General features: G+C 38.7%; 1 protein-coding gene across 1 annotated transcript in view; it reads right to left on the reverse strand.

The window, feature by feature from the left end:
• Positions 1-989: 989 nt before the first annotated feature.
• Kcnh5 (potassium voltage-gated channel subfamily H member 5) overlaps positions 990-27004 on the reverse strand; it is a 307625-nt gene continuing 281610 nt past the window's right edge. Inside the window, exon 12 of the mRNA XM_045154767.1 lies at positions 990-3184. Within this exon, the coding sequence (XP_045010702.1) occupies positions 2237-3184 (948 nt within the window). The 3' untranslated portion in view covers positions 990-2236. The remainder of the gene's footprint in view (positions 3185-27004) is intronic.

Consider the following 27004-nt stretch of genomic DNA (forward strand, 5'->3'; position numbering starts at 1 on the left):
CATTCTCTTATAGCTTTATACAAGCTGTTATTTTTGAAGCAGGTAGCTAAAGTTAAAATAATAACCTTTGTATTCACATTTTTACCACTTTAACTTTGAAGCATTAGTCAAACTTGACTTAAGAAAATGCCCTGAAACTCAACAAATGGTAGAAGTCAAAGAAAGGTTATCATCTTCATCATGAAATTCTTTTAAAATCTCAATTTTAAGGATGATCCATAATTTCTTTATACATGCACCATAAGTACCCATTTTCTTGTGCCAGTAGTAGGTGGGTATCATGTAAAGCAAGGAGACATGTGCCCCTATAAATCTCCACCACAGGTAATGAGAACAAAAGCACGTGGAACCTGTGGTGTGTGATATATGTTCCATGACTCCTAGGAGAAAGAGGTACAACTTAGGGGCATGTGAAAAATTTCAAAAAGGAATTCTAAAACAGCAACTTTATTTTTTTTTAAATCCATTACTGTTTTTTCACATCTTCAATATAACTGTGAAAACTCTTCTTGTCCTTCTGGTGAATTTGTCTGGAAAGGCTTGGAAGATATTAAGAAAAGTTAACAGGTTAAAATATTTCTTTTGATTTTGCTATCACCTTCTGTATGTTAACCTGTACGTATACAAATTACTGGTATATATTTTCAACTTAATGCAAACATTAACTTTCCACCTCCCAATTTTTCACATCATGCATGCAACAATTCTGCCTCTATAAACAACATCATAAAATATACTACAGTCATAAACAATAAATTCTCCATGTTCTCACAAATGAATGTAGATTTTGTTCTCAATGCATATCATCAAAGGGTCTAATTATAGACAACATAACATCTTGTGATTTCTTTTTAAGTTGATAATAGGCACTTTCTAAAAAGACTATGAAATTTGTCTCCCCACCCAATCCCGCCCCCACTTTCCTAAGTGGATTTGCCAAAGTAGTCAATTGTAGTAACTCGGCGAGGTCCACTGGTGGAACTGTGTGCAAAAGGCTTTAGAAAATTGTAACCAGAATCAACTCACAGAAAAGCAGCTCTCTGGGAGAGCAAACTAACATCTACTTGCTTGGTTAGTCATCACATTTCATGTGTTAGCTCTGCAAACAATAGGGATCACGTGTCACCATTCCCCACCTGTGTTTCAGCCTAAGTCACAGATATGCCACAGAACCATGCCTATCTGATGACATTCATGTTAAAAAATTATATTTTCAACAATTAAAGTTTTGATATGCTTAGTTAAACTTTTTTGTGACTTTTTTTTTTTTTTGCTAAGAGCCTTTCAACTTCCCCTTGCACAGGTTTAGGAAAACACAAATGTAGAACATTCAACCCCTTTGGAAAATTGGCATATCAAACATGAATTGTTAAAAGGCCATTATACCCTGTGGTGCAGTGTTTCTATAATAATATACACTATATAAACAGTTGAGTATTTATGGTGTTGATAATGCCAGCTTAAAAGATGACAGCTGTGCTCCAAGACGGAGGGAGCAGGGAATTCCTTACGTAAGAGCTAACGATTACTATTTACTCTAATGCTAAAGGAGAGAGGTATTGTTGGTGGAAATGCAATTCATGCACAAAACCCAGAGCAGTTAGGTTCTCAGTATCCGACACTGGTATCAGATGTAGGCAACAAAACAGTCATATCAATGGAGCAAACATTGCCTGTAGGGAAACATAACCTAATACTAAGTTACAGAAAAAATATCCTATGGCAAGAGATAGATCATAAAATGCTACTAACACCTTAAAAAGTTGAACTCTTCCTTGGCATTACTCTATAATTTTAACTTAACAGAATCGTGAAGAAATGGCAGCTCAATATATTCAGCCTGAGATCAATTTGTCATGGCCTCATTGGCAGGTTGGACCCTGATTCTTCAAATAGTACATTGCCTTAGTTAACAAAAATCATACTTTTTTATTACAGAATAGGTATTATAAATAAATGCAAAGTGTGCATGCAGTCAACTGCACAATATACAAGCAATCTATGTTATCAATAATTGTCTTCTTTGGCAGGCCAGAATCCAGCTGGACATGCAATATGTACATATCAAAATCCATATTGTGTTCATCATATTGAAAGCAAGTGAAAATATATATATATGTATATACTATATACACACATATGTATATAGATGTATATCCTGTTTTAAATATATTAACAAATATATATGTATGTATGTATATATATATATGTATACATGTATACATATATATATATATTAAAAGTGGATTTCATCTTTGTCAGATTCGGGTGACTCAGGCCTTGAAACACTAAAAATATCCTGACATGGTATCTGGGGGGGGACTTGAAGTGGCATTTGGGATTTGGGAGAAGAGGTCTGGGGTACACTTTTTTCTGACAGTATTTTTAAAATTTCTGCCACCTGTTTTTCCAGGGCAGTCATTCTGCAGCTGAGGAGCTGGATGTCCTCTTTGAGTTCGTGTTTGACTTCCTGCAGTGTGGTTTGTAAGGCCTGCTCGGGGATGGGGTAAAAGGGGTGCTTGGCGTCAGCCTGAATAGGACTGTGCTCTAAAGGGCTGCGGGCCTCACCAGCCTTATCCAGACGAAGGTCACTTTTTGTAATCCCACTGTCACAAGAATCTGTCTTCCTTAATGGGTTTTTGGTCACACTGTTCTCTGAGTCGCTTCCCTTGGGGTCTTCTGACAATAACCCCATTGACTCAGCTTTGGTGACATTATTCCAGTCCTCTTTCTTCTCCTCGTGGGCCCCCATGTTGTTCTTGAGTCTCAGCCACCCTTTCCCGTTTCCGTTTTTCATTCTGATGGGGCTGTTGACTTTGAGACATTTTGGCTCAGCACCACCGTTGGGCTTGAGTTCCATGGCATCGCGATTGTTCTGCTTGAGGGACTCACTGGTTTTCACGTAGGCCAAGGAAGTCGGGATGGGCGTAATTTGTGACACAGTCACCACGCTGGTCCCTGTGATGGAGGCTCCATTCTGCAGCGAGCGGCTTTCTCCCTGGAGCTGGTTCCTCTCAGGGTCGCTCTGCGCCGAGCCCTGATTCCGCAGTTCTTTCTGCTGCTTGAATTTCTGGAAGAGCTTTCTAACCGGGTGGTCCACGGGGATGCTGAGCGTCACCTCATTCTTCTGCCGGAGGCGCTCTTCCTCCTCCTTCTTCACATCACTTATTTTACGAAAGATGATCTGGGGGATGAGAGAGAGTCAAACTGTGATTACAAAGGAGGAATCTATAATCGTGTGATATTTACTGTACCGAATATGTTTTGCTTTTTTACAAAGGGAACACTTGAACATACCACATAATTCTTTCTGAAGGGAAAAGTGATTCAAATGCTACTTAGAACTCGATATACTTAGACCCCAACACAGGAGCATTGATACTTACTTAGCCCTACTTACATAGCAGAGGAGAAACATGATTGACACATAAACACAGGCACTTTGTTTCTCCTCTGTTTCCATTTAAGAAAAAAAATACACACATGCTACTATATGAACATTTGTGTGTGTGTGTATGTAATGTTGTGTGTGCATACATATATGTTCAGAAACATATTTACATTCCCTGTTACACACACCTGTTTTGTATGTTTCCATTTTTATGTAAATATGATTCAAAATCATTTTAATATCACTCTCTATTTTGGGGCAAAATAATAGCAGTTCCAGGCTGCAAAAGTGCTGATACAGGGCTGGAGAGATGGCTTAGCAGTTAAACGCTTGCCTGTGAACCCTAAGGACCTCGGTTTGGGGCTTGATTCCCCAGGACCCACGTTAGCCAGATGGGCAAGGGGGTACACACCTCTGGAATTCATTTGCAGTAACTGGAGGCCCTGGCGTGCCCATTCTCTCTCCCTCTCTCTCTCTCTCTCTCTCTCTCTCTCTCTCTCTCTCTCTCTCTCTCTCTCTCTCTGCCTTTCTCTTTGTCTGTTGCTCTCAAATAAATAAACAAATAAATGAACAAAAAAAATTTTTAAATGTGCTGATACATGTACTGAGTTCACCAATGTGATGCCTAGGTTGGAAAGGGAGAGGACTTATATTTACTTATGTGAGCACAGAGGCAGAGAGCTATGAGCAGACATTTCTTCTGAGAGGCTAGTACCAGCTCCACATATACGCTTCCATTTGCTGTTCACTGACAGAACATCTCAAAGCACATGAACTCTCACCTCTAAAATATTCTAATAAAAGAGAACTGTGTCCATGTGATACTTTCACAAATTCTCCAAATTCTAATATTCTTAACATTTCAACATAAAGTTAGGGCTGGAGAGATGGCTTAGAAGTTAAGCAGGTGCCTGTGAAGCCTAAGGACCCTGGTTCGAGGCTCTATTCCCCAGGACCCTCATTAGCCAAATACACAAGGGGATGCACACATCTGGAGTTCGTTTGCAGTGGCTGGAGGCCCTGGCATGCCCATTTTCTCTCTCTCTCTATCTGCCTCTCTCTCTCTCTGGCACTTTCAGATAAATAAATAAAAATAAATCAATATAAAATTAAATACATAGTATGAGTAAAGATAGCTTCCAATAAATAACTGTGACTTAAAATAATATTGGCATAATTATAACACTCTCCATAGAAATAAAAATCACTGGCTATATGAGAATACCATCTGTGCTTCAGTGAGAAGTTCATTTAGTAAGTGCAGGATGTTTGGTCAGATTCCTGAAAAACAAAGTAACAGCAAGTAAAAGTTGTAAGGAAAAAAATAAGAATGGAGCTCTATGAAGTACAGCACTTTTAGAGTCAGGCAAATTTATGACTAGAGCAAAATTTCGTACCTCTTTCATCCTCTCCAAGTTGTTGATTAGAGAAGAAAATACATGTGATGCAGGTAGTCCCTACTTATAAGAGACATGCAAATTATGTTGGTTCTCTCCTGTTGAATTCAAAATACTTACAACTTAAGCCATTTTTTTTAAATCACCTTTCAAAGTTTTAGTAGCTCTCCAAGAAGAAACACAGAGTTATGGATGTTATAACAGAAACCAATATTAATGATGGTCATTGTTACCAGAAAAGTCAGGGAGGCAGTAATCCTACCCCTAAGTCAAATCACACTTTCTAAATGGAGATAATACACCTAAATTCAGCTTATCAAATGGTAAAAATCTTTACCTTAAAATAAATAAACACTCTCTAAACTCAATAACTGTCTGTAAAGGCCACCATATGTTTTCCTCTCCAGTGGCACATGAAATTGGGTCTTTTTAACAGATGTCACACTAATCTCAAAGTCTGACATCAAAGCTTCCGTAGTTTAATTAGAAATCTTTCAAGGGTTTGACATACTTCTTATCCTTCCTATGTAAACATAGCCTGAACTAAGCCTCCAAGACATTAACACTCTGGGATCAGACACACACAGTCATAGAAAGTCAGATACTATTTTCATCCTTTTCATTACAAAGACAATTTTGTTCCATGAACTGACAAGAAGGGCCTAAAGTAAATGATTTTCCATGCCCCTCTCCAATTCAACCAGAAGCATTTTATTTTAATAAATAGTTGCTTAGATTGGGACAGACAGAGTCTTGGTGTGATATGGAACTGATATTTGTATAAGTGGGCTGGAGAGATGGCTTAGCCATTAAGGCGACTGCCTGAGAAGCCTACGGACCCATGTATGATTCTCCAGATCCCACATAAGCCAGATGCACAAAGGTGAGGCAAATGCAAGGTTGTACATGTCCACTAAGTAGGGAAAGCATCAGAAATTCCATTGCAGTGGCTGAGGCCCTGAAGTGCCAATTCTCTCTCTCTAAATAAATAAATAAATAATATTTAAAAGCTATGAAATTATAATTAAGAAAAAAAGATTGAGAAGGAGAGAGAGAAGAAGGGAGGAAAGGTGGAAAGGAAGGAGAGAGGGATGGAAAAGAATGGAGGGAGAGGGTCGGGGGAAGCCTAGTTAAGTGCAGAAACTTTCTATGAGGGTAAACAATGCTGCTTACGGAAGCCATAGGTTGTTACAGGAAAACCCCAGTGTTAGGGATAGTATTCCTCCTGATGAGTTGTTGGTCATAGATACCCTGGAGCAACCCCAAAATAATACAGGTTATTGCCAAAGCTATTGGGTACCCACTAGTGCTAGATAGTAAGATCCTATTGCTAAAGAAAACACATGTGTTGGTACTGGACAATGACAAGTCAAACCAGGGGCTGGAGACATAGTTTGGTGGATAAGGTGCTTGCTTGCAAAGGACCTAGGTTTGATTCCCCAGGAACTACGTAAGCCAGATACCCAAGGTGGCACATGTCTGGAGTTTGTCTCCAGTGGCTGGAGGCCCTGGCATGCCCATTCTCTTTCTCTTTTTCTCGTTACAAATAAATAAAGAAAAAAATTCCAACTGGAACAGAGCTGGAAGCCTCCTCCTCCCCCTCCTCACTGGCTAGCTGTTCATAGTGTTTTGAAGGCTTCTGGGTGAGAAAATTCACCACGCTCACCCAACTGCTGAGCAACCATGCATGCTACATGACTGACTAGCCAGCCAAGAGGTGCTGACTGGTGCAAGGGTGGCATGACTGGCACGGAGGAACCAACTGCTCTGTGATTAGATCTAATACCTGCCAGGTACTCTTCAAAGGCCTATGATTACAAAGATCATAGACCTTAGCAGGGAAGCCACTATTGTTGACTGATTGCCCGGATAAGCTGTGCACATTTAATTGTCTTCTAGATATTTATTGTATTTATCCATATTGATTAGTGCTGATCTTACCTTTGGTCAGAGAAGTTTCTTTTTGGAGAATGATTACTGGGGCATCTCAAAATTCACCCAAAATACTGAAAATAACTGAAAGCTGAGTGCTCAGTGCTAAGGAGATATCCATATCACCCACTGTAAGGTTGAGAGAACATTGTGAGCGTATAGAAAGAATGCAAGAGAAAGGATAGGGGAAGTACTTTAGGACATTGTCTTCCAGATGCCAAGTGATTGTTATGTTGTGACGTCATAGCAGGTGTCACAACCACTACAAAATTTCTTCAAAATTGAGCTCATCGACATTTTTTACATGGATGAGGGAGGAGGGCAAAAAAAGGTTATCAAAATAGAAAAGGGTCTAATTGTATAAAAGGAGTTTAGTGATGGGAGAGTAGGACATGGGGCAAAAGAATGCATTGGGAGAGGATTATGATTAAATTATATTATCCTGATGCATGAAAATTGTCAGCAAAAAAAGGTTTAAAAATACATTTCAACTCTCAGCAGAGAGAAGCAGGTGCTTGGTGCACAGGAAAGTAGGACAGAACTCAAGACACACACTCAATGTTTTGTCATACACTAACAAAGCATACATCATTTATCTGAACAGGCTATGTTGAGACTTTAAGAAGTGTTCGCTATCAACCTGAAATTTTAAGTGAGGGGAGTCTTGTATTTTGGCCACAGATGGCAGCATCAGAACATAACAATCTCTATAATGTCTCCATGCAGTGTCATGACAATCGCACACAGTTTACAACAGTGAAAGCTCTGATATCCCTGATGACTAAGAATTTATGGGCATCTGAGGCCAGAGTCTTAATGTTTTAGATTTTCACTGTGATGGCTCACAATTACATGCAATCATTGTGTGCTTACCAAGTACAGGGTGTTCTATCATTGAAGATGACAACAGCTGTTTACCAGCCCCTCCCTCACAAAAACAAAGGTATTTAAATTACTGACACTCAGCTGGGAACAAAGACTCCAAACACCAAATACCTGCCACAAAGGCAGTCCTGGCAAAGGGCTAATCTACATTAAGAGGAAAATGAGGAAGAATTGGATTAGTGTATTTTGCCACCAAGAAAAGTGAAAGGAACTTGAAAGAGAAAGAAGTGAGGTTGGAGTGTTACACTTCAAGCCTTTCCTTTCCTTTTCCACTTCAGGGGTGTAAGGAGGCCGGGGTAGTATAAACACACTGTCCTTGATGTTTGGGAGAACTTATGAACATCAAGGTTGGTTCTGACTTCTCATCTGGAATTTATACAGAAGCAGGACCTGCACATTCATTCTGTGCAGGCAGCAATCCATGATGGAGGTCGGGGGGAACAAGCATGTCTTCTTTGGAGTTTGAAGGGTTCCCCTCCTTGTACTGCACTCTTGACTTCCTGTCTAACCTAGATGAGAGCAGCCAGAATCCCCATAGGCCCAGGAGCCCACAGGCTACAGTCATTCATGATGTCAGCCTTAAAGAAGCCATGAGATGGGAAAAGCTATTGTTTTCTATAAAATGTCTCTTCCACCAGGGACTTTCAGACCATTAATTTTGCCACATATAAAGAAAGCCAGCAAGCATGCATAGCCATACTCTTAGGGGTGACCACAAACCTTCCAGAACTCAAATGCAAATGCTAGAGACTGAAACAGGCCAGTTCACTTCCCTTTCCTTAGCAGCCATGGACAGTCTTAAGCTCAGTAAAAGCAGGGAAGAGAGGGTTATGAGACTCTCCACTTACTCCACCTGATGCACAAATCTGAACTGAAGCCTAACTGATAACAATGATAATTGAATTTGGTTAACTAGCCACCATATCCATGGTTTTTTTTTTTTTTTTTTTTTTTTATGCCAAGGATAATTTTCAAAGAATCATTAGATTGGATGGAGTTTACTGAACTAGATAAATGTATTTTTATTTCTGTTAGTTTGGCTGGGGAGCAAAAATAACAACTTACTGAATACGTTTTTAAAGGTTCACTACATAGCCACACAGACACGTTTGTTTTCCCACATAAGAGCCATCCCTACTGTAAGAGATAAGTATTATTCTCATGTTAAAGAGGGGTAAACTGAGACAGATATAGATAAGTGGTTTGTTAGTTACACAAGGAATAAGTGGCTAGAATACAAATCGGAGGAGTTGGACTCTACACAATCATAACGATCTCCATGTTGCTCAAGGTAGCTTCACTGCTTCCTGAATTTGGGGAAAACCTGGATAATGGATTGGGGAGTGATGCAACAGACGCACAGCCAGAAGGAAGCTCTTCACAGAAGAGGGGCTCCGAGGACCAGTGTCATCCTTGACAGCGGTGCGCTGGGCCAACAGCCTTGACTGCCAAGCACTTTGTGAGAGGTGCTGCCTGGGGGCTCCTCATTCTCAAAGACAAAGCCACTAGGCTTGGTTCCCTCAACCCCCATCAAGCTCCATGCAGACCCTTTCTGCTTAAACCCTCCAGTTTCCTTCCTAGCTCCCCAGTGTTTTCATTGCTACTCCTTAAATCCATCTGGGTTCTTCACCTTGTTGAGAATCAGAGGGAAAACACAGTCAAAAATGTGATTTTCCCTGGACGATGACACCATCATCTATCCTCTCATATCTATATTACTTTGTTTGTGCAAGTGGGATTTGAATCAATTTCATCAAGTGTTGTTTCTCTAGTCTACCACAGTGTCTGCTATATTGGAAATCTATAAATGAATCTTGTTCAGAAATTCAACAACCTCAAACGCACAGCAAATATATATTTGCAATGGGGCTATTAGTGGGAAGTATTACAAATAATGAGTACTCTGTTATTCCCTTAAGATTTTCCATACTCTAAACCAATATAGTCTGTGCTTTATAATTAATGATTACATTTACTACTGCAATTTCCGCATTTGAAAGCAGATATTGCTTTGCATACTTTGTGGCACCCTCAACAATCTGGCCTAATTCTGAGCACACCTAGATAGTTAACAAATGCTGGCTAAGTCGATTCAATTTCTAAAAGTGACCCACAGGTCCTGTTTTGAAAGTTCCTTAATTGGAATATTTATTCAATTTCACTATAAGGCTATAACATCAGTTAGAATCTTATTTCTTGGCTTAAGACAATACTAAATATTGTTAATGGTAAGAGAATATAGCACTAAAATAAAAAAAAGTCTATCCAAAAATGAAGATGTGATTATGATTAGAAGGTCTAAAGAATGATCTGCTGGGTTCTCCCATCAGTTGATTCAAGACTAATGTGCAAAGTGTGATAGTGTTTGCTCTGTACTGTCTTGTAGCAAAAAAGAATGTATTATCAAACAAACGACAGAATTTAAAACTAGGGATATCGAACACAGACCACTCACTGCATTTTAAAAATATCACACACAACAGATACTGCCTATAACATACTGCCTATAGTTTCAAAGATAATTTTATGAATCTAAACTCCTATTTTAAATAACACTAATTTTTTATTACTAATAAAACTACACTTCCATGGTGATTGCTTTACATTGCTATTACAGGATTCTCAAATTAATTCTGCTGAGTACTTCTTTTAAGAAACGCTATTTACCTGTAATGTTTTATCATGACTATAAGAAAGTGGTTCACATTTATTAAGCTTGGAAAGACAGATAACTTTTAACTGGTGAAAACCCTTTGAGTATAGTATGCATTGCTTAGATAAAAAATAATTCTGCCTGCTACTCTTGGTCCAAAACAAAAGAAACTATAAATGATAAGATTCTTCATAACTCATATGAATCTCTCATGGATGATGTACCTGTCCTATAGAATGCCTCCTGTTAATACAAGATATAAACTATATATATATATATATATATATATATATATATATATATATATATTAATTATATATATATATATAATGATGATAGAGTTTCTTTAGAAAGCCAATGTTGAAATGACTCACAAAGAAATCATTTTAAAACAACATTACAGGATTTAAAAGTATAAGAGTTCAACTTGTATGAATTAAACTATGCTAAAGAAAAAATATGTCTATGATATTTAGTACATTGTCAACATAAATCAGCTTTTTAAAATCTATTATTTCTTATTTCTTCCCTAAGTAGTAATAATCTTGTACTTAATGTACTCTCAGTCTATCTTTTGTCCAATGGTAAATTAAAGTTGCTACTGAACACCACAAAAATTAAGGATAAAACTTAAACAGGAAAATCACATGTCAGGCTGTGGTTCCAGACACACACTTACTGGCAGCATGAGTAACAGCCTGTGCTGTTTCTGCCAGCAAAGAGGGTTATTTCATTTCAGCTTTTCTTCTCTGGGCTTCATTATGTTCTGTGGAACCCATGCTAGAAGGTTTAATTTATTTAAATGATAAAAGCTTCTTAAACTTAACAGGGAACATGGCCAACTGAGCTTTCCATTTCAAAAGTAGGCCATTTGATCATAAAAGTGATACAAAAATTGAATAATTTGAATGTGTACTGAACTTTGAAATCCAATAAGGGCAAAGGGAAAAAGGGAATCATTTGCTTAATGACATGGATCTAGCATTATATAATTTGTAGAAAAATAGAGGTGTTTTCTCTCAAATAGTCCATCCCTTTCCAGATCTGTGAATCCAGGGAATTGACTAAGAACTTACAGTTTTGTGTAAGCAAGCAGTGAATGGCTCTGGTTAAGCTGGCTCATCCACTGATTTGGCTCTAGGTTCTTCTGTTTCCATAAACTTAGTCACTAACTCTAACCCTCATCTTTCCAATCCCTTCCAACCTGAAAGAATACAGGAAAGCATTGTTTACTACACACTGCCAAGGCCGTAATCCCTCACTGAAGCTACAGTGTTAGCCTACTTGTGCATGGCCATTCTACAAGTTTAGACGTGCATAGAGCAATGATGAAACATTCTGCTCTTTTCAAATACTCTGCCTTGCTTTGCCAATAACCTGTATAAGTTCTGGAAGGGCAAAAATATGCTATAGAGCTAGTTAATCTTCTCAAATAGTAAATAAAGGTTGAGGAATTAATTAATGTAAACATAACTTAAAAATTAAGGACAGAATGTGAGTTCAGAGGGAAAAGATGCAAGAAGTAAGAGGGAGGTATCTCTTCACATTGGCAGTGTGTGGCTAATACGTAATGTGGATGTGGTGGTTAGGAAGAAGAAAATGTGGACTATTCTAAAATTGCTGATATCAATTATTGAATTAATTAAAAATATTTCAAGCCGGGCAGGGTGGTGCACGCCTTTCATTCCAGCACTCAGGAGGCAGAGGTAGGAGGATCTCCATGAGTTCGAGGCCACCCTGGGCTATAGAGTGAGTTTCAGGCTAGCTTGAGCTAGAGCGAGACCCTACCTCAAAAAACCAAAAAATAAATAAATAATAAAAAATATTTTCAATGACATATATACTATATGAAAAAGCATTGCTATGGTCTAAATGTAGAACATTCCCTGCAGACTCTTGTGTTTGAACACTTGGTCTCCACTGGTGGCCTTGTTTGGGGAGACTGTGGAACTTTTAGGACTAGGGCCTAGCTATAGCAAGTGGGTCACAGGAGGGACAGCTTTAAGTACTCAACCCTGATTTCTGTTCCTTCTCTCTTTCTCCTCCCTGGTCTAGCAGGATTTAAGCGATTAGTCTTACATGGCCACTGGCACTACTGAGAACTGCTCCTGCCATCCGCCTTCCCTTCCTTGATGGGCTGTTCCCTCGAGACATGAGTGAAAATAAATCCTTTCTCCCTTACATTGCTTCATGTTAGGTATTCGTTCACAGCAAAAAAAAAAAAAAAAAAAAAAAAGTAAGATAATTATTTGTCTCAATTCTCCATGCTATTATAAATATGAAAAAAATAATCCAAATAAAGAAAATAACTAAAGATGGCACACTTTACTGTGTAAACATAGCTTTGAAACACATTATAGAACATATTCGCAATAAATTTTCATTTAAAATAATAATAACACAAAGAGAACAACACCTCTAAAAATAAGAAAAGTTTATACACTACAGGATAATACTGGTAATTTACCACAATTCTACTCTCATTTCCCTTCATTCCAATCTCTGCTATTGTATATCAAACACAATAATGACCTAGGCTAAAAATATTACAGAAAAATTCAAAACTGCTTGAGAAGTCAGTAAGCCTACAGAAGTCCAGCTCTATCTGCGCCTCCAAACCTGCTTCCTTTCCACAAAAAAAAGACCTACACACACACACACACACACACACAATGCTTTTCTTTATGAGGGAATACCAGCTACATAATTTTCAGTACCCAATGCAAGATAAAATGCCAGGACCTTTAATATCATACTGTTTGGTAAGATATTGAAAAATCTAAGATCTCCAACTCTATTGATGCCTAAGATGAAGGATTCAGCATGCATGCTCTTATTACTTCTATTAACAATGTATTTGGGAAATTTAGGCAGAGGACTGTCAAGAAAATTAAATAAAAGATCTGCAAGTGGTAAGAATTCAAACTAGATGTACTTGGAGAAGATATGGTTATACATATAGAAGAGCAAATGAAAGTAACAATATGCTGATAGAGTTAATAAAGGAGTTCTATAAGGCTGCATAAGAATATAAAAAACAGGTGTGTCTCTATACATTAGCAATATGCTCCCTGAAGATAAAATTAATGAAACTATTTCTTTGACAATACAGTCAAAGAGAAAAAATACTAAGGAAAAGAAGTATAAAAGACTCATAAGTAGAAAATTATAAGACATTGCTGAAATAAACAAAAATCAAATAAATGCAAATGTATTTCATGTCTATAGAGTGGAAAACAATATTACTAACATAGTAATACCCCCCCCCAAAAAAAAAACTGCTCAATAGATTTAGGAAAATTAGGATCAAAATTCTAACTACTTTTAACTATTTTTCAAAAGTAGACCATCAGATCCTCAAATTCAGATGGCAATACAAGGAAGCCAATCAAAAGAAAGTTGGTTCTCCGATACCTACCCATTGTAAACACATTACAAACCTATAGCAATCAAGAGACTTGATTCACAACAGTATTATTTATGATATTCAAATAATAGAAATGGTCCCGAGACTCTACTTACTGATGAATAGACAATTGAAATGTGATATATTCACATAATGCATTAAATATTGCTACGCACTACAACAGAGATAAACCTGAAAAGTATCATGCTGTATTTAAAATGCCTAACTGGCACAAAAGGTCACATCTACAATTTCACTTCAATGTACCACTGTATGGTATGTCCACAGTAGGTATAATTTAGGGTCAGAAAATAAACTAATGTTTTTCAGGGGTAAGGAAAAGTGGGAATTTTTATTCCTCCTCTATCTTAGACTCTTTTCCTTTTTAAGAAAAAATTATTTATTTTTCGAGAGAAAGAGGCGGGTTTGGGGGGGAGAGAGAAAATGGGTATGCCTGGGCCTGTAGCTACTGCAAACAAACTCCAGAGGTATGCTCCAACTTGTGCATCTGGCTTACCTGAGTATTGGAGAAATTGGATCCTTAAGCTTCGCAGGCAAGCACCTTAACTGCTAAGCTATCTCTACAGCCCCCCTCTTTTTGTTTTTATGTCTGCTTAAAAGCTAGCCAACCGTTTTATGAGATGATCTGTCTTTCTTTTAATGCCTGCCTACACAAAGCCAACCTTAACTGACACACACTATCAGTGTTATTTCCCAATCTTTGCCAACAAAGTTACAGCCTTGGAGACAATTACAGGTAGAGTGTACCATAAGGATTTGTCAGTGGAAAATATTTGACTACCTTTTACCAGTTCTCAAATACTAATTTTCTTATTTCCACTCCTACCAACTTGGTGACATGGATTTTAGACACAATGGTGAAAGGGCACACTATGAGCATCAGGTAACACTAATTCCTAGTAGCCTTTCACTTGACACCTGGTTGTTAGCATTTGAAAATACGGAAGAAAACTGTAAAAAATAACATCATTTTATTTCTGTTTCTCAGCATAAAGTTTTTAGCATAACCAAGTTCATTAGAACAAAACTGATAGAGAAAAACATTCACATTATGCTTTGCTGAGAACATAAGAATTCAACTCCCAGTATTTGTCTGAGTCCCATAAATGAACCATTAAACCACATTGTCTTTGAAACAATTATTCCCGTCCTAGCAGAGATAACCTCCACATGCTTTCATCTGGGGGTTATTAAAATCAAAACACTAGTATTAAGGAAATTGTACTAGGTGCTTTACATGAATTACTGCCTCATTTAAATTTCATAAAAATCTGTTTTATAGAGGAAACACTGAGACTGAGAGAGACTTGAAGATCTTCCCCAAGTGTTCACAGCTGCATATGACAAGGCAGGCTTTCCGCACCAGGATCAATGCAAATATTAGCCTTGCTACCTCAGTAAGAATTCTTTATCTATGTGTTTATAGATGGCTTAGAGACAAAAGGTACTTGGTGATGAAGGCAGCTGAGTCACTATCTTGACTGTGTTCACTGAGTCATGGAATTGCAACATTCAGAAGAAGACATATGCATATGGCTACATAGTCAGACTCTAGTATGCATGTAGACAATAGTACTCAACATTTGGCTAGTGTGATAGACCTTATAAAGCACATCAGCCTATGAACTCTTGTTCTCCTTGCAGCTCCGTTCATTGTGCATTACCAGTTCCACCTCTTGTTATTCCCATATAACAGATGAGGCTCAGAGAAGTTAGGGTTGCCCAAGTTCACCTTGCTAGTAAATACCCAGGCTGAAATGTACTCCCTACAGCTAGCTCCAGCATCCATCCTGGTGTTTTGTGCTAACACTTCTAGTGCTATCTATATAATTTTAGGTTGCAGTTTATAGTGCTCTTTTTAATAGTGCTCATGTGATATTATTCTTTGTGTCCCTGGGAACAGATCTAATACATGGTCTTGCTTTGGAAGATAATGGCTGGGCCTAGGGGTACAATTACTAGTGTGGAATAGTTACGATATTTTAGGTTATTTTTCCCCTAAAATATCAGTAAAAAGAAGTTTCTACTTATAATACCAAGCATATTTCTAACAATATGTAGTTAAATTTTGTTTGTATTTGTTACATTTGATTTCAAACTCATTAACCTAATCTTTACTTAATCTCACACACAAAATCTTTTTTTAAATTTTTTTGTTTATTTTTATTTATTTATTTGAGAGTGACAGAGAGAGAAAGAGGGAGATAGAGAGAGATGGAGAATGGGTGCGCCAGGGCTTCCAACCACTGCAAATGAACTCCAGACGCGTGCGCCCCCTTGTGCATCTAGCTAACGTGTGTCCTGGGGAATCAAGCCTTGAACCAGGGTCCTTAGGCTTCACAGGCAAGCAGATAAGCACTAAGCCATCTCTCCAGCCCACGCACACAAATTCTTTAGACTGAATAGATAGCTTTGCTCTACTGAAATATCATTGTCCAGAAAGACAGAGATGTACATCCAGTCTAGCTGGCATGATATTATTCCAATATTTTATAGCTGGAACCAAATATTATAAAATGGGATGGCTTAGTGATAAAGTATTTCTTAATTTTGTGGAGTTTGATAACTGAAGCTGAAAGGAACCAAAGTAATTAGTTACTGGGATGTATGTACAATCATTCAGGGCTTGAACTAGGACTCATTTTTGCTGGTTTGTAAATCTATCCTCAACCTCCCTTCTAGGGTATATATAATTTCTAAATGAAAAGCATGAGTATTTTAAAGCAATTGTTCTCAAGGAATAAAGAGTTGAGTTTAGATACTGTCTTATTTTGTTTTCTTTTGTTATGACAAAATACCCAAGATATAGGGCTTTATAAAGAAAAGAGGTATGTGGGACTAAGGATTTTGGGGGTTTACCTAGCATTTGTAAACCCGTGAGTTTGATCCCCAGCACTGAATAAACTAGATGAGGTGGTGCCTGCCTATAACCTAGACACTAGGAGGTAAATGCAAGAAGATCAGGAGTTCAAGGTCAGCCTTGGATACATTGTTTGTTTTTGGTTTTTCCAGATAGGGTCTCACTCTGGCCCAGGCTGACCTGGAATCCACTATGTAGTCTCAGGGTGACCTCGAACTCATGGCAATCCTCCTACCTCTGCCTCATGAGTGCTGGGATTAAAAGTGTGTGCCACCACGCCCGGCTTTTGTTTGCTTGTTTTTAAATCTGGCAATTCTAGAGGCTCAAATAATCAGGCAAAGAGCTCTTGGAAAATGGTGTTATAATGGTGGGAAAGCTTATGGAAATAGAAATGCACTCATGAAAGCAAGATTCAGGTACCAGCCTCTTATAAAAAAAAAAAAAAAAAAGCATGCCTAGCCAGGAGTAGTGGCGCATGCCTTTAATCCTAGTACTTGAGAGGTGGAGGTAGGAGGAGCACTGAGAGTTCGAGGCCACCCTAAGACTACATAGTGAGTTCCAGTTCAGTCTGGGCTAGAGTGAGACCCTACCTCGAAAAACCAAAAATAAATAAATAAATAAATAAAAATCCCGTTGGAACTAACCCAGCCACACAAGACGTGTTAACTTCTTCTGGCCGAATTATTTCCCACAACCCCTAGTGCTTACAGGCCCACCACCTGAGCATCTCATTGGAGACTAAAGCCTCCAGCACATGGTCTCTGGGGAGCAAAGTGTGTCTACACTATAGCAGGTGCAACCCTGAACATCATGTACTGGTGTGAAGTTGGTTATGCCACTTTTGACCTTCTAACTGGTATATGTATTTAAACTAAACAGTTATCAGGATGTTGTAGCTTTTCAATGTAAGTTAGATCTTGACTGGTTATGTTGAATCTCGAATCATAAATATAGCATGAACTTATCTAAGTCCAAAAGTGAGACTGTAATCTTGTTTTTGATGCAAGTTTATCATATTGTAGTACAGTGTCCCTTTGATTAATGAGCCTGGATTTTTAAATTTTTCATAGAAGTAAAACCCGACATGCAAGTGAAGAATTTGATTTTCATTTAATTTAGTAAAAGAGGACTAGAAACAGCCTTAGTCATTAATTAGTGTCATTTCCAATCTCCCTCTGCAGGACTCTTGGTGGTTGTGGTATTAGATGCAGATCTTCATGCCTAACAGGGCTCTAAGCAGCTTTGTGACCATGTTTACCAGTTCCATAATCTTTAGTTTCTTGATTCTTTCTTGAGGTTTGCATGTGAAATGTCTCCCATAGGTTCCTGTGCATGAGCCCTTAGTACTCAGTTGATGGTGCTGTTTGGGAAACTTGCAGAAATGTAAAATGGGTGGAGCTTTGATAAAAGAAGTAGGTCACTGGACACAGGCCCTGAGGTTTTATAGCCTGGCCCCACTTCCTGCCTGATCATTCCCGACTCTGGGTGCAATGTGAGCAGGTTGGCTTCGGGCCCCCGTCACCATAACTTCTATGCCACAGTGCCGTGCATCGCCCCGAAATTATAGGCCAGAATAAAGCCTCTCCTTTCTTACGTTATATCTGATCAAGTATTTGTTAATAGCAATTTAGAAAGTTGCTAATACACTTAGTTATAAAATGATAGGGCCTGACTTAGTTCTTTTAGCTGTAACTGCTTTATTTTTAATAACAAAGGAGACGAGTATTCAATGCTAAAAAGAAAGTGAAACAGATGGAACTCATGCTCTTTAAATTATTTACAACATAATTTTTTTTTTTTTTTTGCTATAATATGCTTGTTCTGTTTTCTAGGTGTCAAAAACTTTATGTACCAACTGCGGAGATTTCTGTGACCCTCCGTAACACTTACAGATCCAGGGTGCAAGTGATACTTTTATTTATGTTTTGACTCTGCTTCTTCCAGAGCCAACTGCTCACACGCTGTGCTGAGAGATGAAAATTTGCAGCTAATTACCAAGGTTTGTGCTGCTAAACATTGCTGGCCGGTAATTGAATTGTAATGTCTAGAGTCGAGTACTAGCTAATAACTTTATCCCCGTAGACTTGAACTGTAATTAGTTATTCCAGTCAAAGAGGAACATAAGCTCTATTTGCTGTTCTTTTAGTGTTATGGTTGCTAGGAGTTAAGACTCACAAATACAAAATGATGGCCTACTTAAGTGATTCCGATCTGCCCCAACATATACATACCCACGCCAAAGCAGGCAGAGGCCTGCCAAATGGCAGGTAGCTGTATTGAATGGAAATATTGGTTGCGAGATCCAATCACATTATTGTGGCATGATTATAAAAGATTACATGAGCTTTACTATTCAAATATATGGTAATTTTGCCAGCAACTCTTATAGTCACATAATTGGCACTGAGTCTAATATTTGTTCACTAAAAACATACATCACTAGAATTTATTATATTTGAAAGTATCTTTACACAGTAAAAACAGATGGCCCATTATCATATTTTATGTCACCAGTGGGTGGAAGACCCTCATGTTCCACACATTACTAATAGAGCTTTGTCTTACTAATGTAGTCTTTAGGAAAGTTGAGAAGGGTCTTTGCCCTGTTTTCTTAAGAAAAACAAGCTATTAGACAAGACAACACTTCAGAGAGTTTGGCTTTCTGAAGGGAGTGAAGGATCATTTTGAAAAGAGAACTGAGGCCGGGCATGGTGGCGCACGCCTTTAATCCCAGCACTTGGGAGACAGAGGTAGGAGAATCACTGTGAGTTCAAGGCCACCATGAAATTACTTACTGAATTCCAGGTCAGCTTGAGCTAGAGTGAAACCCTACCACAAACCCCCCCTCCAAAAAAAAAAAAAAGAGAGAGAGAGAGAACTGAATATTTTTTAGTTGAGCATTTCAAGGTCTGAGAATGAGAATCCATGCTTTCTAGCAACTGTTGGATTCCAGGCAAATTCTATGCAAAGAGAATATTCAAACAAATGACTAGATGAATGCAGGTAAATAACTAGGTTTTGGTTGGAAAGCCTATTATGAAGATAGAAAAATCTTTGCTAATTAACCCAGAGGTTTACTAAAATCCAAATGAAAATACTAATAAGATTTTTTTTTCAGAATTTAAGACACATTTTATATATAACTGCTTAGTAGTCCAGTAAATGTTTATTAAGAAGAAAAAGGCTGGGTTTATATCACCTTGTATTTGAACTTTTCAAAACTATAACAATTGAGATAGCGTGGCACTGACATGAGAGAGAAACAACTGGACACAGTATCCAGAAATAAACCCACACATTGAGCTATGACCGCAAGAGCATTAGAGTATACGGGAGCAACAATGGTCTTCTCTATCTAGGTATAAAACAGGTTCAACATCTATGTCATATATATATATATATATATATATATATATATATATATATATACCTTGACCTTTATCTTACTACACACAGATGTACAGTTTTCTATAGATTGTGGAACTGTGGTAGGTGAAAATGTAATACTTTTAAAAGAAAATATAGGAAAAACACTTTTATGACTTTAGAATAAAAAAGTTGAAAACATATCTATATAAGGAGAAAAATGCCTTTATTAAGATAAGATTTTATAAGATGCTGTTGTTCTTTTAGAGATACCACAAGGAGAATCAAAAATCAAGGCAATATGGAAGATGATACAACACACATATTTTGTCGTACTATATGCTGACTGTATGTGTGTGTGTATACATTTATGTGTACACACATACACACACAAACACGTGCATCAATAAGAGAGTCATCTAGAATCTATAAACTTGGTTACAAATACTAACAAAATATACAACTCCAAGAGAAAAAAATGAACATTTTATTATTTTTTTAAAATTTATTTATTTATTTGAGAGCGACAGAAAGAGAGAGAGAGAATGGGCGCAGAGAGAATGGGTGCGCCAGGGCTTCCAGCCACTGCAAACGAACTCCAGACGCGTGTGCCCCTTTGTGCATCTGGCTAACGTGGGTTCTGGGGAATCGAGCCTCGAACTGGGGTCCTTAGGCTTCACAGGCAAGCGCTTAACTGCTAAGCCATCTCTCCAGCCCGAACATTTTATTTTTTGAAGTTATATAAATAGACATTTAATATGGAGTGATGCACATCTTAATTAAAAATTAAAAACTGCACTGTATTATCCTTACATACCAGAAAGTTAAAATAAAAAAAAAAACAAATGATATAGAAAAACCGAATTTTCATAATCTGCTAGGTGAACAAACTCACAAAACAATCTGGAAAACTGCTAAACACACTCTAAAGTTAGAAATGTTATCCCTAAGTGTACACTACTTCCAAAACAATGTTGCACCATGTAAATAAAAAAGTCATGTAAATGAATGTTTATAGCCACAGCGTTCCTAAGAGCCATAAGCTGGAATGCCAGGTATCCATCAGGCATAGCCTGGACGTGACTATCAGCTAGTGACATTGTATGAATATTTTAAGGCTTCTTACCACAAAGAGTTAATGCATATGTGAGACAACCAGGCTCAGTATCTGATTTTATTACTACACAATTTATTGCATGAGTTACAACATCACACTCTAACCTGATAAGAACATATCATTATTATGTGTCAATTCAACACTTTTTCAGAGTAGAATGGACTAACAAAGTGAAGCTGGTCCATTCTGTACAAATCTCTACAATGAAAATTAATGAGCCACAACTATAGACTACGTGAAAAGCACCTTCCAGTAATATTGGCGAAAAGAAGCCAGATAGAAATGAGTGTGTGTGTGTGGTTATTCCACTTCTACAAAATGTGGAAATGAGGCAAGACTGGTCTACAGTGTGGAAAGTGGTAACAGTATCTAATCTTGGGTGGGATGTGCAGGAAAGACAGTGAAACAGGAAATGGACTTTGACATGGTGCTTGTCCTTTTATTGAGTTTCATGCTGGCTGCATGGATTGTTCTATTTGTTAAAATTCACTCTCATATTATGACAGACTTTCCAAACATGAGTTGTTGTTCAATTAAAAGTTTACCTAAATAAAATTTTACTTAAATCATAAAGAAGTACTTGCCCATCCCCTTCAGCAGAGGCAGACCCTCTTATTAACATATTACTGAGATGCAATTATGCAGCTCAGTCTACTAAAGTGCAGTGAATCTGTACAGGAGACCTTCTGCTTTACATAGGAAAGGTTGCAGGTGCCGAGGGAATGAGGTTAGCATCCTGCACACTGTCCACTGAAAAAGAGATGAAATGCAAACAGGCAATTTCAACACAAACAAAACAGAAGAGAGGCTCCCCAGCTGCTTTCCACATGGTTCCTTGACCATCACTGCCCAGGCCCTGTAGGTCACATGGACTAGGAATAAGCTCCAGGGATCCTCCTGGCTCTGTCTCCCCAATACAAGCATTATAAGCTCATACCTTTGCCCCAAGCTTATGTATAGGTACTGGTGATTCAAACTCAGGTGCACTCGACAGACTGGACCACCTCCATTTCCCCAGCCCCTCAAAATACATATTTTAAGATTTAAAGTTGAAGTACAGTATCTAATCAACATATTTAATCGATCTATGATGACTAGACTACATGCAAGAATTTGACAAGAGCACAGATTTTTGCTGTCCTACTGGCTGGTTCAAGTTGCCCTTCATATATTTATCAACTCAGTGATTCTAGAGAAATTGTCTAACTTTCCTGGGCCTCATTTGACTCTATTGCAAATGAGGAGATTAACATCCCCTTCTTTATAGAGTTGCTGATGGCAGTAATATATTGTAGCATCCAAGGAACTTTGGACTAAGCCTGGGACATCACATGCCTTCTCTTCATCAGTGTTAGTATTTCTGATACTTGTCACATCAGACAAGGGAGACTCTCATAGTCTAGATGAAGGATAAACACAATGAGTCTGGGCTGGAGAGATGGCTTGGCAGTCAAGGTATTTGCCTGTAAAGCCTAAGGACCCAGGTTCAATTCCCCAGTACCCACATAAACCAGATGCACAAGGTGGCACATGTGTCTGGAGTTCCTTTGCAGTGGCTTGAGGCCCTGGCATGCCCATTCCCTCTCTCTTTCTCAAATAAATAAAATATTTTCTAAAAATATGGATAGGAATGAATGATTATGGCAGCCAACCATATAAAGCCTACTAACACTGCCTGGTACGAGGACATGGGGAGCGCATCACAAAGCTTGAATCACAGGTAGGGAACCATGAAAGAGATAAAGGCATAAAGGAACTGTGGGCAGAGAGCCATAGTAGAAAGGAGCAGAAAACCAAGAACATTTAAAAAGCACATTTAAATGGCAAATTAAAAAAAAAAAAACAACTTTATGTTGGTTTATGTTCTTGGTGACAAAGTTTCCTGGATTTAAGAGATGGAAGGTTAACCAAAACAGTAACTTTACATTGAAGTTTTTCATTCTCCTTCATGGCCACTAAGTTGCATGCAAACAGGCAGCATGTACTTTTCTCCGGACTCTTTAATATGCTCCCCCCTACCTCTGACACACTTACTCTCTTGTGTCACTTGTCAGTCTTTACTCAGTGACTAGTCCTAGTTACTTTTTCTGGTTCATCCTTCTCCTCCTGGTTTCTAAAGGCCTGAATACCTGAGGTTGCATCACTTTAACAGCTGTACCTCAAAGGATATACCGACAGCCTGTTCCCTAAAAATTCACATCCTTCACAGGGATTGCCCACATTGAAGACATTTCAGAGGCAAGGCTGTTATCAATAATTATTCCAGGTCAAGAGACATAAATCAGAGCTGCTGTGGGCAAAGAGAAACATGGATGCTACAGACTTATAGATACTAGATGTCTCTCTACTCAGCCAATAGGTATTATGAAGTCTCAAGATAAACCACTTACATTCTTCACCTGAGAAACAGGATGGCATGCTACTTGAACCCCTGGGATACAGAGCCCACATTAGACTTTTGTCTTCTTTGAGTTTAGGGGGTAGGAAAACAGGTACAATAAATAGTCTGAGCATATGACAGAGTTTTCTAATATCACTAGACTGCTTCCTCTCCTCCCTCTCACAGGCTGGATGTCATTTCCCCCTAGAAATAGGTATTGCCACAGGACAGAGCTCTGGGTCTCATGAGCAGAAATGAAGAGCATCATTTCCAGGCCAACCTTTGTAAAATTTCCCCATGGGACCACATTGTTGTTGTCATCCTCCTCAAGTTCTACTTTCAGCTGCTGAGCACATGCTGCTCTATGACTATCTCTCGGTCACACAAGCAGGGCACATGTGACAACTCAGGATCAATGCAGCCTTCAGACTATGAAGATGCAAGATAGAAGCTGCAGTTACCTTCTCATTGCTAGGACCAAAAAGAGCTGATGGGAGCAAAGGGTTTACTTTGGCTTTTACATTGTCAGGGGAAAGGTTCAGGGTGGTAGGAGAAAGCACGGCCCCAGCAGAGGGTGGACATCACAATCTGGTTCAGCTGGTGGAAAACGACAAGAAAGTGAGCCAAGCCCTGGCAAGAGGGAGCTGGCCATAACACCGTTAAACCCACCCCCAGAAACACACCTCCTCCAGCACAACTCCATCTCCCAAATTGTCACCAGCCTAGGGACCACGTCCCCCCAAAACCATAAGCCTATGGGGGACATCTGATTCAAACCACCCCAGGAGGCATCTGGGCTCCTGAATCCCTCTGCTCACCAGATGTTTGTTTATGATTGTTCCATACGCGATGCTTGCAGTTTTACTGAACTATGACACTTAAATGTGAGAGGTTTGGAATTTTGAAAGCTGTCATTCCTTTTACAAAGAAATGGATGGATTTTCTGTGAATTTTCAGTTTGAGTTCTATCATAACCCTATCAATTTTTATACAACTAAAGTCAGAGAAAATTACAATCTTTCCTTTGCTTGAAAACATGTCTTTTAATTTACAGACTCTGTAAAAAATACATGGTAAATTGTGGCACTTTGTTTTGACATTTTGAAATGGAGACATAATTTTGGGACTTAATGGATTGTGGACAGGAATAATAAACACAAGAGTAAAGTATTGTCTTCTGATATCTTTTTGAGTATATATATATATATATATATATATATATATATTGCTCAAGTGTATGTATGTGTATATGTGTGAGTGAGTTGAGTATGTATTGGGAGATACACATATGTGTGCTTGCTTGCAGTGGCAGCAATGGAACATCGAGGGTCTTGCTCCATTGCTCCTTTGCTTTGTTTTAAGCAAGTCTTTTTTTTTCTATTTTCTTTTCTTTTCTTTTTTTCTTTCTTTCTTTCTTTCTTTCTTTCTTTCTTTTTTTTTTTTTTTTTTTTTTGTAATGATTCTGGAGCTTATGTGGCTCCACAGAGTCTCAAGTGTCTGTTACCATTTAGGACTGAGATTACAGAAGTGCATGGTCATGCCCAACAGTTTTGAGTGGTATCTGGAGATTTGAACTTGGGCAGTCTCAGACCCCCCCCCCCCCAGGCTCTCAAAGTTGCACACTTGACTGCTGAGCCATCTCCCTAGCCTCTGATAACCTCATCTTATGAAAGCCAACATTAAGGGGCAGTTGTTTAATTTCAAGTGTTGCCTAGAAGCTGTGATTCCTGCAGATCTAATTACCCTGACTCCTTTGATGCTTATGGGGAAATGGCTACAGGAGAGGAAAAATCGATAACTTTACAAGAAGTAATGCCCACCATGGATCAATGACTACAATCAATAGAATACTGTGAATGGGCATGCCTCACATTCCTCCTCTTTGTCTCTCTTCTCCTCTTATTCGTTATATGGAAGAGAAACCTCTCCAGATTGCTTTATCCTGTTTAATATCTGCAGGTACATGAAACTTTTTTTCCCAATCAGGAGCAGCAACATGGTAGTATTTATGTGTTAAATGAAGCTGAGAACATGATGGACTCACAGAAATATTCAGTTCTACTGAGATGACATTGGTCACAGTTAAAAACTGGGAAGACACACCTTCAATGTGGAGCCCACAGATCCAGCTCGTCTAACTAGCCAGCAACCCCCACGCTTGTCTCTGCCTCCTGAGAACTAGGACTGCAGGTGTTCACCACTAGACCTGGCGTTTGCGTGGGTGCTGGGAATCTGAACTCAGGTCTTCACGCTTGTATAGCAAACACTATACCACTGAGCTACCTCCCAAACTCCTTTATGATGGAATTTGAGGGATGATCACCAATGGCCCCAGGTTATCTCATTCTGTGCTAGGACTGAATCCACTAAGACTCTGATCATGAATCGTCTTTTAAACTGACCTTCCTGAGTGACACTCTCAACATGTCACCCACACATCCTGGATTAAAGTTTATAACTCTGTCAGGTGACCTTCATGATAAAGTCTCTCCCTGTTTTCCTCTCTCTCTCAGTGTGTGTGTGTGTTTGTGTTTCTCAATGACTTTGATGCTCTCCATATTCAAGCTCAGTCTTCTCTCCCCAGTTAATTCCCGGAAAATAAAATGTTCTCAGGCACACACCCAGTGTGAGCCTTGCTAATCTTACACTTTTAAATCCAGCCAAGTTTGCAATGAAGATTACTAGCAGAGAAGTTTACTGTTCCTTCTGTCCAGAAACCCTATCTTGTATATAAGGAAGTCTCTTATTTAGTCTTCAGGCAGAGTCAATCTTGATTGCCAACTTGATTGGATTGAGAGACCCCTAGGCGTTTAGTCAAGTACTCCTCTAGGTGTGTCTATGAGGATATTTCGAGAGAGAACTTACTAAGGGAGGGAACACCCACTCTGACTGTCCCACAGGCTGGGCACTGGGGAGGAATTAAAGAAGGAAGAAGCAGTGAACGTGGCGTGCCCTCTGCTTCCTGGCTGCCATGGTGAGAGTTGCAGCTGCTGAACCACACCCTCGCACCATGATGCTCTGCCTTACCACAAGGTCAGGAAACACGAATCTGGCCACTCATGGCTGCCTCACTGTCCCCTCCCACTTGCTGTCTTTCTTTTCTCTTTAAAGCCCTCGGATTATCCATGAAAAAAAAATCTATCATTTTTTTGTTTTCCTGCTGAGTGTCTGTTAGAAAGGATTTTCTTGAAGGATTAGTTTATGCAATGCTATGAACTGTGTGCTTCCATTCCTGCAACGGTCAGACATTGAACTTCTAATCTTCCATCCTGATAGTAGCTGAAGATGGGCTTTGTAGAGACAGAAAGGTCATAAATTGAAGCCCTCCTGAAGAGGATTAGCATCTATAAAAGACACCTGAGAATTTACTTCCTCTCTGCTCTCCATCATGAAAAGAAAGAGGACACAGAGGCATTCGTGAGAAATTCCATCTATGGACACTTGGATCTTAGATATCTCATACTCCAGAACTATGGAATATGTGCATTTTCTTTATAAGCCTCCTAGTCTAATGCTGGGGAGATGTCTCAGTCAGTAATGTGCTTGCCTTGCAAGCATGAGTACCTGCTTTCAATCCTTAACATCCATGTATAAGT

The sequence above is a fragment of the Jaculus jaculus genome, chromosome 7 (assembly GCF_020740685.1).
Source record: "Jaculus jaculus isolate mJacJac1 chromosome 7, mJacJac1.mat.Y.cur, whole genome shotgun sequence".
In the NCBI taxonomy this organism is placed as follows: domain Eukaryota; kingdom Metazoa; phylum Chordata; class Mammalia; order Rodentia; family Dipodidae; genus Jaculus; species Jaculus jaculus.